This window comes from Pelodiscus sinensis, chromosome 6 (genome assembly GCF_052426305.1).
Source record: "Pelodiscus sinensis isolate ZL-2025 chromosome 6, ASM5242630v1, whole genome shotgun sequence".
Taxonomy (NCBI): Eukaryota; Metazoa; Chordata; order Testudines; family Trionychidae; genus Pelodiscus; species Pelodiscus sinensis.
In genome coordinates this window covers 84,340,676-84,355,081 of record NC_143057.1, presented here as the reverse complement: position 1 = coordinate 84,355,081, position 14,406 = coordinate 84,340,676, and the positions used below count along the sequence as shown (strand labels likewise).

At 41.0% G+C, this 14,406-nt stretch overlaps 1 protein-coding gene across 5 annotated transcripts in view; it reads right to left on the bottom strand.

The window, feature by feature from the left end:
• The window catches only part of ARHGEF28 (Rho guanine nucleotide exchange factor 28), a 165,210-nt gene extending 151,250 nt beyond the window's left edge, over positions 1–13,960 (bottom strand). For 3 of the 5 annotated variants that reach the window (XM_089779344.1, XM_089779346.1, XM_089779348.1), the window contains exons 1-2: positions 13,849–13,957; positions 252–295 (exon numbers count right to left, since the gene is read on the bottom strand). In XM_089779344.1, coding sequence (XP_089635470.1) covers positions 252–284 — 33 coding nt within the window. In that variant the 5' untranslated portion in view covers positions 285–295; positions 13,849–13,957. Of the gene's footprint in view, positions 1–251; positions 296–13,848 lie in introns of those variants that run through there. The other 2 variants (XM_089779347.1, XM_089779345.1) reach the window with 2 other exon arrangements.
• Between the last annotated feature and the right edge of the window lie 446 nt (positions 13,961–14,406).

Below are 14,406 nucleotides of genomic sequence, written 5' to 3'. Positions count from 1 at the left end.
TACTGAAATTAAGAAAATCTAAAATAATTATCATGAAGGAAAAATCATTTTGAACTAACTTCAGCCACATAAGCCATAATATTCAAAGAGCAGTATCCCCAGAAACTCCTCAATTAGACAGCAACATTCAATGTCCTAAAAGTCTCAGTCAACTAGGGAACAGCTTTCTGTTTAATTCATTCTGCCTTGAATAAGCTGTTATCCAAAAGAAAGAGCCTCTTAGGGCAAAAGCCTAATGTTGTAGAACTTACATAAAGAGGTACTTGAGTGCAGCTCAGCTCCATTGTTACAGCATCTACAAACAAAATAAACCAGAGTAATTATCACACACTCAATCACAGGGCACTGTTACAATTTGGGTTCTTATAGCAGGCCAATCACCATGGTGTCTGAGTATCTTCAAGAATGAGGACTTTACAAGACTAAATTTATCAAATGTGCATTCTTCTCCATTTTCTTACCTCAAGGTGAAAATAAATGTGTGTAATATTGGAGGAGGGATTGTTTCTTGTTCATATGCTGTGTGAGTTTTTTTTTTTCAAACACTGTACAGTAAACTAAACAAAACAGGTCAGTGAACATTTCTGAGTCCAGCCACCACGATGTGTACTGAAACTTATTGAGCATATCAAAAGAGGCAGAGCAGGGAATTTGATCCAGGGGTAAAGTTGAACCTATCCTTGTGTTTAACACCAAAAATACAGTGTCTGGTTTGGGGCTTTGTTTAACTCCTTCATATAAGAATCCAACATGATCCAGTCTATCACTGACTGCCTAAAAAAGTACCTACAGCAACAAGTAACTGTTTAGAGTAATTAAATGCATGTTAAGATGATAAATTTCAATTATTACTATTTTAATGTCAACACTAATTTATAGTATTATAGTTCATTTCTTCCTCCAATGCATCCAGGGACCATTCCCTAAAAAAACCCACATTTTTTACAAAAATGAGGAAAAACAAACTGTAAACAACTCGATGCCTTTAGAAAGCCAAGGTGGATGAATGTACTACATACAAATTCTTTCCTTCAATTCACCTAAACTGAAAAAGAAAGCTTGGCCTAAAACAGGCTGTCTCAACTCAGATGTGTCTTTGCTGTTAAAACTGAACCCTTTCCAGTAATAATATGATTATGTATTGCACAGCCTGCTCACACACAAGTACAGCCTGCTATGAGTCAGATATAATTGGAATGTTTTCCCTTCTACATATTGCTGAATTTACTTGCAGAGTTTCCACCATGAACACAAAACTCCTTTAGCAAATGGTTTATTTATATACATTTATATATAGCCCATCTTTTCATATACACAGAAGCAAAACTAGGCACATGCTGCTATGTTTTGATTCTCTCTCAACTTTGACAAAAAGGCAATATCCTTGGCAAGAACACCAAGCACAAATGTCAAACCAAGGCCAATCTTTCACACTATATAAGCTTTGTAGATCCCTTCCTATATCATAACCATTCTGCAACCAAGGTTTAGAGCAGCAGGTCAGGCGTTGCCTGCTAAATCCTTCTAAACAGAAGTCAAATGAAGTCAGTATTTAGTCAATAGGTAGATTCAGATATAAGCTCTTGTTTTGTTTTGTTAGGGGGAGGGGAAAAGGAGGAAGTTGGTTTCAAGGTGCCTTGTTCTAACTGCCAAGAATAGATAAAGTTCTTAAGTTATTCTGCAACCAGCCCCCAATCTGACCCTAAATAAAACAACTATCTGAAGCACTATAAGATTGTTGCTTGAGAAATTATCAAAGTCAGAATTTCTAATGTCAGAAAGGATGAAGGACATTACTTCCTATCTTGGATATTTCATCAAGCCACAATTATTGCCATCAGCATATTGTACTTCTAAACAAGTCAGCAAGAATGGCATCATTTGGTTTCATGCATGAGAGTGAAATAAAAGGCATGTAACATCTGCTTTTGAGCTGCAACATGTTAGCTAGCAGAATCTCCATAGTGTTTCTCTTCTATTTTCTAATGAATCTATTAATCTCTAATTGTCTGTGCACATAAAGGAGTCCATAGACCATTAGACTTAAATCCACACAACCTCTTTTAAAACATGAATGCTGACCCTCACATAAATTGTAGTAAGATCTCAATAAAATAAAACTTGCTTCGAACTATGGTCACACAATAGCTATAATTCCAAAAGATATAGACCAACCCCCCTCTTGTTGTGCATGAGTGCACAGATAGATGGGAAAGGCAGGACTCCAAACAATGCCCCTCTCCCTTATGAAAGGGGAGGCATAAATTTAGTCCCTAAAATCTGATTGTGCAAATGGTCAAACTTGTACAACTCTTCATTTATTAGGAAATGAAGTTCATACCATGTATACAGCCCACACAATAAATAAAATTCATTAAAACCATGGACCTAGCACACACATTCCATCCTGCTTCATTTACATGGTATTTAGAGCATAGGCATGTCAGGATCAGGGTAGTCTTTTCATGTCCACGCGAAAAGTATCGAGCATAATGTTGAGGCCATAGAGACAACACACAATATAATAAATATGAAGGCAACTCGAATAGCAATTTCCTCTAAGAAATTATGTTTATTTAGCCAACCTTTCAATTATTAGGATTAAATGGGTAATGTTTCTTTGTATTGCATTTCAAAATGCAAATCACAATTAACATACTAGAAAACTATTACATTTCCAATTAGGCCTTGAATTGGTCTAAAATCTTGTTTACATGAGATGTACACCCACATGGAGATTAAACAAACACACAATTTTTTACTGAGTTTCCAGTGTGTCATTGAGTTCTAAGAACAGATTAGTGGAACTCAAGAACATCTACATTTTAAATTTATTTACAGTGAAGATATCTGTTTCTCAAGCAGGCAGTTCTATTAACGTTTTTATATTATTCTAATAAATAAATACCCATAACCGACAAACTGTCTAGCATTATGAAAACATTAAACATTGTGGAGAATGCTAGCTGTACTAGTTTAAATAGTAGTGACTGTCTATAAACAAATCTTCTGATAATTACCAATTTATAATGGTGTTTCTTGGAAACAAAGGGGCACTAAATTGATTCTCTTTTCACTTCCTGCTTAGGAACTTGTTAACGTCATCATATATAATAATAATATTCTGAGCCAACAGTTCTGCTTTGCTGGTTCTTTCACATTTGTTTTGATGTCAATTATAATTTAGAAGAAGTTCCACACAAATGACACAAGTCTTCCTCCAGTACTCAGTCTAAATCGTTCAGCTGCTGGGAATCACTGAAATTCACTCAAGACAAATGCAAATAACTATATTTAGGAAGGTGGGAAAAAAAAATCAAATGAACGTCTACAAAATTGGAAATATCTAGCAAAGCAAGCAGTAATACCAAAAAGGATCTGGGGAATATAGTGGATCACAAATTAACTATAAGCCAATGATGTGATGCTGAAAAAAAAAAGTTATTCTGGGATGTACTAGCAGAAATGCCATTTGTAAGACATGGGAGGCAATTATTCCATTCCACTCATCACTGGCAAAGTCTCAGCTGAAGTTATGTCTCTAGTTTCGGTCACCTCATTGTAAGAAAGATATGAGCATATTAAATAGGGTTCAAAGGAAAGCAACAACAACAACAGATAAAAGTTTGGAAAAAATAACCTATGTGGAATGATTGAAAGAATTACACAAAGTACAGGCAGTCCCCGGGGTTACATGGATCCGACTTACATCAGATCCCTACTTACAAACGGGGTGAGGCAACCCCGCACTAGCTGCTTCCCCCCAGCAGACCAGGGAGACGCGAAGCTAACGCGCCGCCCCCCCCCCCCCCAGCAGACCAGGGAGACGCAGAGCGGCTTTTCTCAGCAGACACCTCAGCTTGAGAATAAAGGACTGAGGGTAGTGAGGTGTGGGAGAATAAAACTGAGCTCTGGAGAAATGTTTGGCTAGAGTTTCCCCTACAATATGTACCAGTTCTGACTTACATACAAATTCAACTTAAGAACAAACCTACAGTCCCTATCTTGTACGTAACAAGGGAACTGCCTGTATACAGAAGAGAGAAGACTGAAAAGGAACATGATCTAAATTTCCTGTAAGCTATGCAGCTGCCTATTTAGCACCATGCAGGTCCTCAAGGAACCGGCCTAAGGAAGGGACCTGCCGCAGCTGAAAGAGGACTGCCTCAACCCCAATCTAACCCAGCCTCCAACCTGCCATGGCTGGGGAAGGGATGGCCTGACCTTGGTGCGTCTATCCCAAGCCTGAATCCAGCTGTGGCCAAGACAGCCTGAACTTGCTGGGTTGGCCCTAGGGTCGCCAGATGGTTTCAACAAAAATACCAGACACACTTGACAACACAATCTACATTACATCTTATTTAGAAAATGCTGAACATTTATATTTTCTCAATTTGTTTCCTGAACAGAAAGCTCAAATACTGGACTGTCTGGTTCAAAACCCGACACCTGGCAACCCTACCCCTAGCCTAGCTCAAATGTAACCATGGCTGCAGTGGCCCTGCCCCCGCTGCTGCAGGCTGGGCAGCCTGGTCCAACCTGGGCCCAGCCATAGTGTCAGGATCTGTATAGGTGGCCTACTCCCAGCTCCAAGCTGGAACCTGCTGGGGTGGGCAGTGAGCACTTATCTTGCAGCCTCATTCCCAAAGCTGCCACAGCAGGAAGAGGTGCCTTTCTCCCTTCCCTTCCCTTCCCCCCCACCCATGCGCTGCTGTGAAGAGAGCGAGCTGGGACGGTCCTCTCTCCTCACAGTAGCCCCAGAGCACTCTCCTTTACCCCAGACCCCTCAACCTGGCTCCACACCTCCAGCCAGATCTCTCACATCTTTTCACCCCAAAACCTCTGTCCCAGGCTTGAGCCCCCTCCCACACTTAGAACCCCTTGGTCCTACCCTCACCACATGAACTTTGTTATGTGCAGCAATATAAAGGTGATGTGTCTCACATTGCCTCCCTATTGGTGTACATAACAAAATTCATTCCACTCAAACACCCCCAGAGCCAGGCCCTCCTAGTGCCCCCCCCATCCCAATGCACTCACTTCTGCCTCAGACCCAGACCCCCCTAGCAACTCCCATCCCAATGCACTCACCCCTTCCCGAGCCAAGCATCCCCAGCACCCCGCCCCAATCAAATCCTCCCCTTCTCCCCGCCCCCGCCGAGCCAGGCACCGGAGGAATGGGACAGCCAGGTAAGTTAATCTTAAATTCGCTGCCCTTGCCACCCAGCCCGACTGCCTCGGCTCACGTTGTGTAGAGTGACCAGCTCCCTGTTCTCTGCTGGTCACGTGAGCCAGAGCAGCATGCACTCCGCTCCCCCCCCCCCCCCAGCCCAGCACCCTCCCTAGCATGGCACCAGGCAACTGCCTGCTGCTGCCCCTCTTCTCTACAACTCTGCCGTGCTCCTCACTCTCCCACCAGATGCAGAAGAGGAATATTGTCCCCGCCAGGCTTCCATCCAAGGGAAACAGGAAATACCGGATATTTCACATGTCCAGTATTTTCTGGGGTTTTTTTAAACCGAACGAAGCCCGCAAGAATACTGGACTGTCCGGGTAAATACCAGACACCTGGCAACCCTATATATTGGGGATGGTACATCCCTCTTCTGGTTGCAGCAGGACCCTCGGTCTCTGGATAATTCAGGAAGCAGCAAACTCTTCAGTGCCACAAATTGCATTCAACTGCACTGAAAGGCACTAGGGCAGTGTTTCCCAAATGGTGTTCCGCACAACCCCAGGGTTCTGCGAAGTGAAAATAGGGGTTCCGTGAAAAAAATTACAACATTTTATGATTAAAAAAATAATTATGTAATGTGTTTTTCAATATGTGCAATTAAACTAAATATTGATCTTATGACCTTATTTAGCATTTGTTTATTATTATCTTTGCTTATTTGTGGTCTACTTTTTCAGCTCCATATATTAGACTTATTAGGGGTTCCGCAAAATTATTTCGAGTTTAAAAGGGTTCTGTGGCCAAACAAAATTGGGAAACATTACACTAGGGAGTAGCTGCACTGAGCACAAGGGCAAGCCATATGCACAGTTTCTCGGAATACACACATCCCTTCACCTAGCAGTTACATCAGATCCCTTATGTCAGGGGGTCAATCTGGGAGAAAGAAATGGGAAGGATCTGAACCTAAACCTGCCCCATAGACACAGTTTCCAGTGTCAGCCTTCTCCTACTGAAGTCAAAGTCCCATTAAACTTCAATAGTGGCAGGATCAGATCATTCTTCATTATATGCAAATTTGAGACAGTTCAGTAATGACAAAAGTTTTTACATGATTATGTACCATAACTGGGAGAAGTCAAAAGCACGTTTGTCTAGTCTAGTTGAATGTTTACACTTTATCCAAGAAAATTTGTACCAAGTACATCAATTTAAACTATCTTACCGCTGAAACAAATGGAAAATCTGTGAATCTCAGAATTGTTGTAGGTAAATTCTACCACAAGGTGCCATTTATCAGTGATTATCTCCAAAATTAAAATAGAATTTACTGAATAAGAGTTTTGAAAGTGTCTAGTTTGCCAATTTTCCCACTGGACATTGAATTTCTTATGTGCTTTAACCTACTTGAAATGGTTAAGAAGATGTATTACTTTTTATCATAAGTCTCTGAGGGGTAACTTGTTAGTCTGTAACTTTAAAAACAACAAACAGTCCTGTGGCACCTTAGAGACGAACAAACACATATAACTAATATATTTGTTCGTCTCTAAGGTGCCACAGCACTATCCATTACTTTTATCATAGTTAGGATATATTTTCACAATGTGTAACTATTTATTTTTACAAGACTCTTAAATTATATTCCAGTTTCTTTTAAAAACATACACCACTGCTTCTAGTTGTTAAATGTGGTTTTCCCAAGTACCAGAGGTACCTTTAATAAAAGTACATGAGAAGGAAATCTATCACTAGAAAATGTAAATGGAAGTGTGTCATGCTGGGAACATGTTAATGGAAAAGGTTTCTGTTATCAACCCCTTTTCAGTTTGTACATACTAGAGAAATTAGATAATGGAAAGTACACAAGAGAAATTCCAGTAATAAAGCCTTTATTGTGCTTGACAAGGTGATCATCAGACGGCCAATTTACTTTATTAATGATGTTTTTCAAGGAGGCTTTTCAGTGACTACTACTTTGATTGCAGCAGCACTTGCTCTGAGTTAAATGCTTTCTAAACAGAGAAGGGCATATATCAGAAGTTAAATAAATGAAGAAAATAAGCAGAGGAGTTAGGCGCCCATCCTGCACTGGATCCCAAAAGAAGCAAACTGCTGCACCATTAAAGTTGGGGTGCCGCACAATAAGCAGTCTGCCTGAATGAGATTGATAATGCAGAATTGTGGCAGACGTTTAGTGTTTTATACTATATTCTAAAAGGCCAAAAGAGATCAATTGAAGTCATATTTCTATTATATTTTAAACTGTATATAGAATACAGCAAGTTGTGTGTGAAAACACATTTGTATATTCCTTTCTGCATACTGGTCTGACACCTCCGTACCACACGGACTTATTGTCATCTCATAATTTGTAGTGTAAATTACTAAAATTAAAATTCTAACCTCTGAAAATAAACTTGCAGTTAAAAGTCATGAGTGGATTGGAATTTATATTTCATTTCCATGATTGTAGTGCCTCAGACTTTAAATTTCTGTTTGTAAAACACTTTGAGGAATACAAATCCTGTTATTAGTTTAGAGGCCAGCACCCCTAATTTTATTTTTGTTAGATTGAGAGCAGCATGAAACAAAAGGAGTCTTTATATTTTAACAATAGTGGCCCATGCGTAAAGGTCATTAGCAGGCAAGAAAATACTTCCACTGCACTACTGCAGTCACAATAAAACATGCTTTTGTCCTCTTAAAAGGTCTTGTATGTTGTAAAAGCACAATGGTATACGATTTTTCTATCACTCACTCAGTTATCAAGTTACACACTGATGCTGCTAACAGTTTTATAAAGACTGAAAATTATTTTGTAGCATAGTGTGTGTGTGTGTGTGTGAGTGAGAGAGATACACTTACTGATCTTTATACAAATTATGAAATTTCTACAGCCATGCTTATAAAAATGAGAGATTTCCAATAAAATACAGTTGTCCCAAGCTGCTTTATTGCAACATATGTGGCAACTCAAAATATACTATATACCAAAAGGCACTATTGTTGTTTCCTGACTGCAGGACACACTGCACAGAGATCAGATTTTATTCAGTACAGAATGTTCTTTTATGCACAGCTGCTTGCCCTGAACCAAAACTAAAGAACTTAAAATAATACAAGAACAGAAAAATTAGCCCGTTGAAGCAAGCATATGACAATTTAATTCCAAAATGCATGGATTTGTACTTCTAACACCAAGGTTTCTTAAATCAGTCTTAATTCTAATTCTGATGAAGATGCATATTAGGAAGTGGAGAGGGATGAGGGGAACATAGCTACCAGCCAGCCTCACAGTTTCCTTCATTTACTTCAGGGGTGGAGAACCTTTTTGGATCAGAGGCCACTAACACAGCGAGAAAAAAAAAAAAATCGGACAGGGGCCACACACACAGTGAAAAACAAAAAAGAAAAACTAAACCCCATCGACGTGACCCCTGACTGAGAAAAAGAAAGACACTCCCCATATTCCCTTCCCACACAAGAGCCTAGTGGGGCGCAGGCTAGCAGATTTCATGTGCTCCATCCCGCCCCATAGTGGGATGGTGGAGCTGGAATACTAGCACAGGCTCCCCAATGCTGGGGGGGAGCCCTGAGTCCTGGGATCCAGGCAAGCCAGCATTAGGTTCCCCACCTCCAATTCACTTCATTCTAATATTATGCAAACTGAGAAATAAAACAATCCATTACCTATACATATAAAATGAAGCAGCTTGCATAGGTCTTGATCACTTCACTATGTACTAGTCAGCTCTTGAAAACAAGCAAGCTGGAGAAATTCAGCTAAAACTTGTTTTACAACACACTTCTCATCTTATTTTGGATTAAAATAAAAGATCACTTATCTTCCTGAAGATATCATCCAATACACTATTCAGTTAACATGATAATGTTTTCATTAGTTAAAGCCACCACTATTTTGTGTTGCATTGCAGAGAAAAATGTTTAAAGACCCAAAATAAGTGTGTGTGTTTGAAAATTTAAAGCTAAAGTTAAACCAGACTTATTTTAAAGAAGTATACATGTATAGTTAAGGTCACAAATTAAATTTTGTTCCTGTAGCATTGCCAGACTCCAATTATACTGTTCTTACTCATTTAGTACTAATTTTGGAAGCTGTGTTACTTTTTTCTAACACGTTTAGAAGGCACCAGCTTATTATTATATTTTAAATAATTATAACCCATTGTATTGGGTACTAGTTTTGTACCACTTAAAACCAATCTTTCTTTCTCTATCATTTGTCATAAAGCTCAGAGTCATAGCTAGAAGGCATCATAAAAACTCTTATCAAAACAAAAACAGGACTATGTAGCACTTTAAAGACTAACAAAGATGGTTTATTACGTGATGAGCTTTCATGGGCCAGACCCACTTCCTCAGATCAAATAGTGGAAGAAAATTGGCACAACCATATATACCAAAGAATACAATCCAAAAAATGAACACATATGAAAAGGACAAATCAAATTTCAGAACAGAAGGGGGATGAGGAGGGGAGGTAAATGTCTGTGAGCTAATGATATTAGAGGTGATAATTGGGGAAGCTATCTTTGTAATGGGTAAGATAATTAATGTCTTTGTTTAGACCTAGGTGATTAGTGTCGAAGTGTTATTGGACCTAACCAATTGAATTATAAGATCAAGAACACATATTCCTGCTCATTCAGAAATATAATTTATGCTATCATGTGCCGAAAGTGTCTGTCTGCTATGTACATTGGACAAACGTCTCAGTCACTTCGCCAAAGAATCAATGCCTACAAAACAGATATTAGACAGGATCACAAAGAAAAAACAGTTTCTTGCCATTTCAACCAGAAAGGGCATTGTCTCAAGGACTTGATTACCTGCATCCTGCTTCAAAGGCCTTTTAAGACTACACTTGAAAGAGAATCCTCTGAACTGTCATTCATGCTTAAATACGACACTTTTACGTCTAAGTTTGACTAAAGACTCTAATTATCTTACCCATTACAAAGATAGCTTCCCCAATTATCACCTCTAATATCATTAGCTCACAGACATTTACCTCCCCTCCTCATCCCCCTTCTGTTCTGAAATTTGATTTGTCCTTTTCATGTGTTCATTTTTTGGATTGTATTCTTTGGTATATATGGTTGTGCCAATTTTCTTCCACTATTTGATCTGAGGAAGTGGGTCTAGCCCACAAAAGCTCATCACCTAATAAACCATCTTGTTAGTCTTTAAAGTGCTACATAGTCCTGTTTTTTGCTTCAGCTACACCAGACTAACATAGCTACATTTCTATCACTCTCTTATCAAAACAGACTTTGATAATATGACCTTTTTCCTTAATTTTGTCTCAGACACCTGCATCACCTAAGCAAGCAACAAGAATTGTGAGACCTTTTTGTTAATATAAAAGTGAGTCACGTTAGTTCATAGCTGGAATAAGAAATCATCTTTTATGGTGTGTAAAAATATTCAGGTTCTAGAAATGTGGTAAAGGTTCTCTCAACTACCTTGGCACAGCAAACGTTAATATAACTTTCACAGTGAGTACAAGTGTCTGAGGGATTCAAATTTAATCCTAGAGCCATACCTTGCTCTTGCTCCATAGAGGTGGTCTGAATGTCAAAAGGCCAAGGCTCTGAATGCCTGTGTGCAGAGTCCAAGCCCTTCAAGTTACTCTTCTGACTATTGGTGTTGGATCCACTTCTCCAGCTAAGTACTGCTCTACAACCTCTTTTGAGTCTTATACATGAAAATATCACAGTCCTCATCACATTTGACTACAACTACAAAGCATCTATACAGGTTGCAGTAGATCACACAGATAGCACTACAGAAGCAGTATGGCTTGTTGGAAAATGGAAATGTGTCAGAGAGTGAAGAGGTGTGGGGAAGCAAGTAGTTCAGAGATGACAATTTTATTCATTATATTATTATTATGAAGATTTAATATTTAGTGTGCCAGGCAGAAGAGAGATTCTGAGGATATATCAGAAGAGTCAATGGGGAAATTCCTGCATTTTTAAGGACTTCAGATGTACCACTGTATGTACACTGTGTACTGCATGGAGCTCTGCTCTGTACTGCTGCCTGCAAGATTTCCCACCACCCATCAAGCACAGCTATGTATGGGCCCCTGGAGGCTATTCAATGCATTGTTCTGGAGTGGCTCAACTACCTGAGGGAACAAGAATTCTTTCCTTGAGCCTTCAACCCTTATATCTGTGCAACGTATAGCTCAGATGTAAACTGGACATTTTGCAGAAGGCTTGTCTGATGTTACTTTTATATTTTACCTTGCACCAGGTGACACAGCAATTGTCTCCACAGTCTTGCTTGTGTGAGTAAAAGTAACAAAAGGATGGCTGTGATCTGGTGATTTAGGAAGCTCACATCTCTATAGTAAGAACAATAAATCTTTCTGGACCAATAAAATACTAGCCCCTTTGTACAAGGCATGTACAAGCATATAGTCAGTAAGAGAATATGCTTCAAAGAGTCAACAGTATCATTATCCCATTTTAGAGGTTGGAAATTGGGATACAGAGGTAGTAAGTGACTGACCCAAGACCATACAGAAAGTCTGTGGAAAAGTTGGGAATGGAAGACAGATCTCTGAATCACAGCCCAATGCCTTAGCCATAGACCATCCTTCATACTTTAAAAACTGTTCCTTGGATTAAAAGAAAGTTAAACCATTCTGTACAGCATAACTTTCTGAAATTTCACTTGCACCCAATGCTAAAGTCTCCACAGAAAAAGCTCCCAATGAAGATATAAGATTTTTGGCTAAATTATTAATGCATTTTTAAACTCAGTAGGAGAGCACGGTTGCATATAAACTAATTGAAGGCTTCAAAACCTTAGCAGAAATGTTTGAGTTAAAGACTGAGAAACCCAGCTGAATTTCCTAATCTCTTTTTTTTAAAAACATACCAAACCCTAGGATCTCCTCATCAATTTCATTATTTTTATCAAGTACACAAAAACTGCCCTGGAAGAAAATCAAAACAAACATTTTTAGTGTAAACATTTAGGAAAATGTTTTTGGCTCGCTAATGTATGTGGTTTTGTGGAGACAAAAATAACTCTTTGTCTACGTGGGAAACTGACACATGGTACTTTAACATTTCTCCACTGGCAATCCCTTGTATACTACACCAAGCTGAATTAAGTGTCTCATGCTCACTTTAAGGCTTTGGCACAACTCCCCCATCCTACATGGCAGATGTCTCCTTCCACATTTTCCCTCTCTTTCCCTCCACTGGTAACACCAGATTTGATGCTCTGTTCCTACATGCATTTTCATCTATGATCCTATTCACGCAGCCCTCTGTACCAGTCTTTATGGAAATTTCTCTTATTTATGCAAAGCATACCAGAAGAGAACTTATAATATTTATGAAAAAATACAGAAGGCTCTCAGTTATCCCTCCTCTCCACTCTAGATTTACTAGGACATCTTATCTTTCACATCTCTGCATATTAGAATGCAAATTAATTGGGGAATGGAGTGTCTTCACTTTTGTCATTGTAAGTGCTCAGTACATCATCAGCAATAAATCAATAAAATAAGTTCCTATTTTCTTTCATCTTTCCGGTTTGCTTTTGTTGCTGCTGCTGTTCAGCTGAAACCATGCTCTGCTCAAGTTCAAGAAGTGCCAATATAATCATCTCGAATTCAGCTGTAATGTAAGTGACTCAATGAAAGCCCTTCTTTTCTTTGGCATTCTGCTACACTGTTGTTAATTGAGATACTATCAAAACAAGCATGAGTGCTGGTGCTTATCTCAAACTTTCTGGAAAATTAGCTGGAACCTAACTCCTATTCCCTTCCTATCCTGGGTCAGTACAGATGGGATCATTTTGAGACTCTACTTGTTGGCTTTGAGCCAGCACTTGGTTCACCTCACTGAGGACAGCACCAATCAGACCAGCACACTTTCCTTAGACCACCCTGGGAGCGTAAAGTAATAAGTTTGCTAGATACTAGAAATTATGGTCTTAATAAAGACACTGGATTTATGGCAGTAATAATCAGAAACCTAGAAACCCACTAGCCCTCTTTTTTGTCCTGAGCGTACAGCATTGTTAATGCATCATCTTTTAACGGAGTACCGTGATAGACAACAGGGTGACCACCCACAGACCAAATCCAGACCACCAGCTACTTTTGAATATTTTTATTTACTTATTTTTAATGATTTTCTCTGGAGCCTGGACTTGACCAGTGGATCTGCACATAAATAACTGACCGCCCCTGGTTTAACATAAGCTCTGTTTGCACATACACAACCTGTCTGGAGCTTGGAGGCTGGGACCCGTCGCGCCAGAGCTCGGCTCTCTCAGAAACAGAAGTTCGCCCCGTACAAGTTCTCACCACTTCCCCCACGCCGCCGCCGCCGCCTGTGCCTCTAATACTCTAGGACCCGTAAGGCTGCCATGCGCTATCTAGGGCACCGCCACCTGGCAGACGAGCAGCCCCGGCAGAAACCGCCCTCGGCAGGGAGGTGCCGGGCTCCTCAGCAGAGCTGGCCCGCCTCCAGGGGTGCGATTTTCTGACACGCATCCCAACCCCACACACTCCGCGCTGCTAGTGGCGGTCAGTTCTGCCTCTGCCGGGCTGCGGGCACTGCTTAGCCCCGAGCCACGCACCCGGCCCCGGCCCCGCGCCCGCCAGGCTGCACCTTTACCTGGGGAGCGCAGCTCAGCCTGCTCTGGCTGCACCTGCGAGAGCCAGGCTGCAGTCGGACTCGCTGGTGGAGAAGGCGCCGCCCCCCCGCCGGCTCCGAGGGGAGGAGCCCGGCGCTGCACAGCCTCGCGGACCTGCAGCTGCGTGTGAGCGCCGCCGCCTTTTCCCCGCGCTCCAGCTGGGGGGGGGGGGGGGGGGCGGCGGAGACATGTGCTCGGCCCTCCGCCGCAGTCCAGGCTCCTTGCCCTTGCCAGGCTCCGGGGAGATTTTGCCGCCGCCCAGCTGCAGGGGACGGAAGCACCGGGAAAGGGCTAGGCTGCCTCCCCAGCTTTCCTTTGCGGAGCATGGCTGGCCCCAGCCCTTCGAAACGGGCCCGGGTGTCTAGCATTGTTATTCAGCAGTCCGTTTCGTGGCACACACACACTTTGGAGGTTTTCGGGCATCACCAGTTTCCAGGAACTGACGCTTTCAAAGAACACCCAATAGCATGTAGGGTTGCCAGATGGTTTCAACAAAAATACCGGACACACTTGCCATTACATCACTATCTGCATTACAT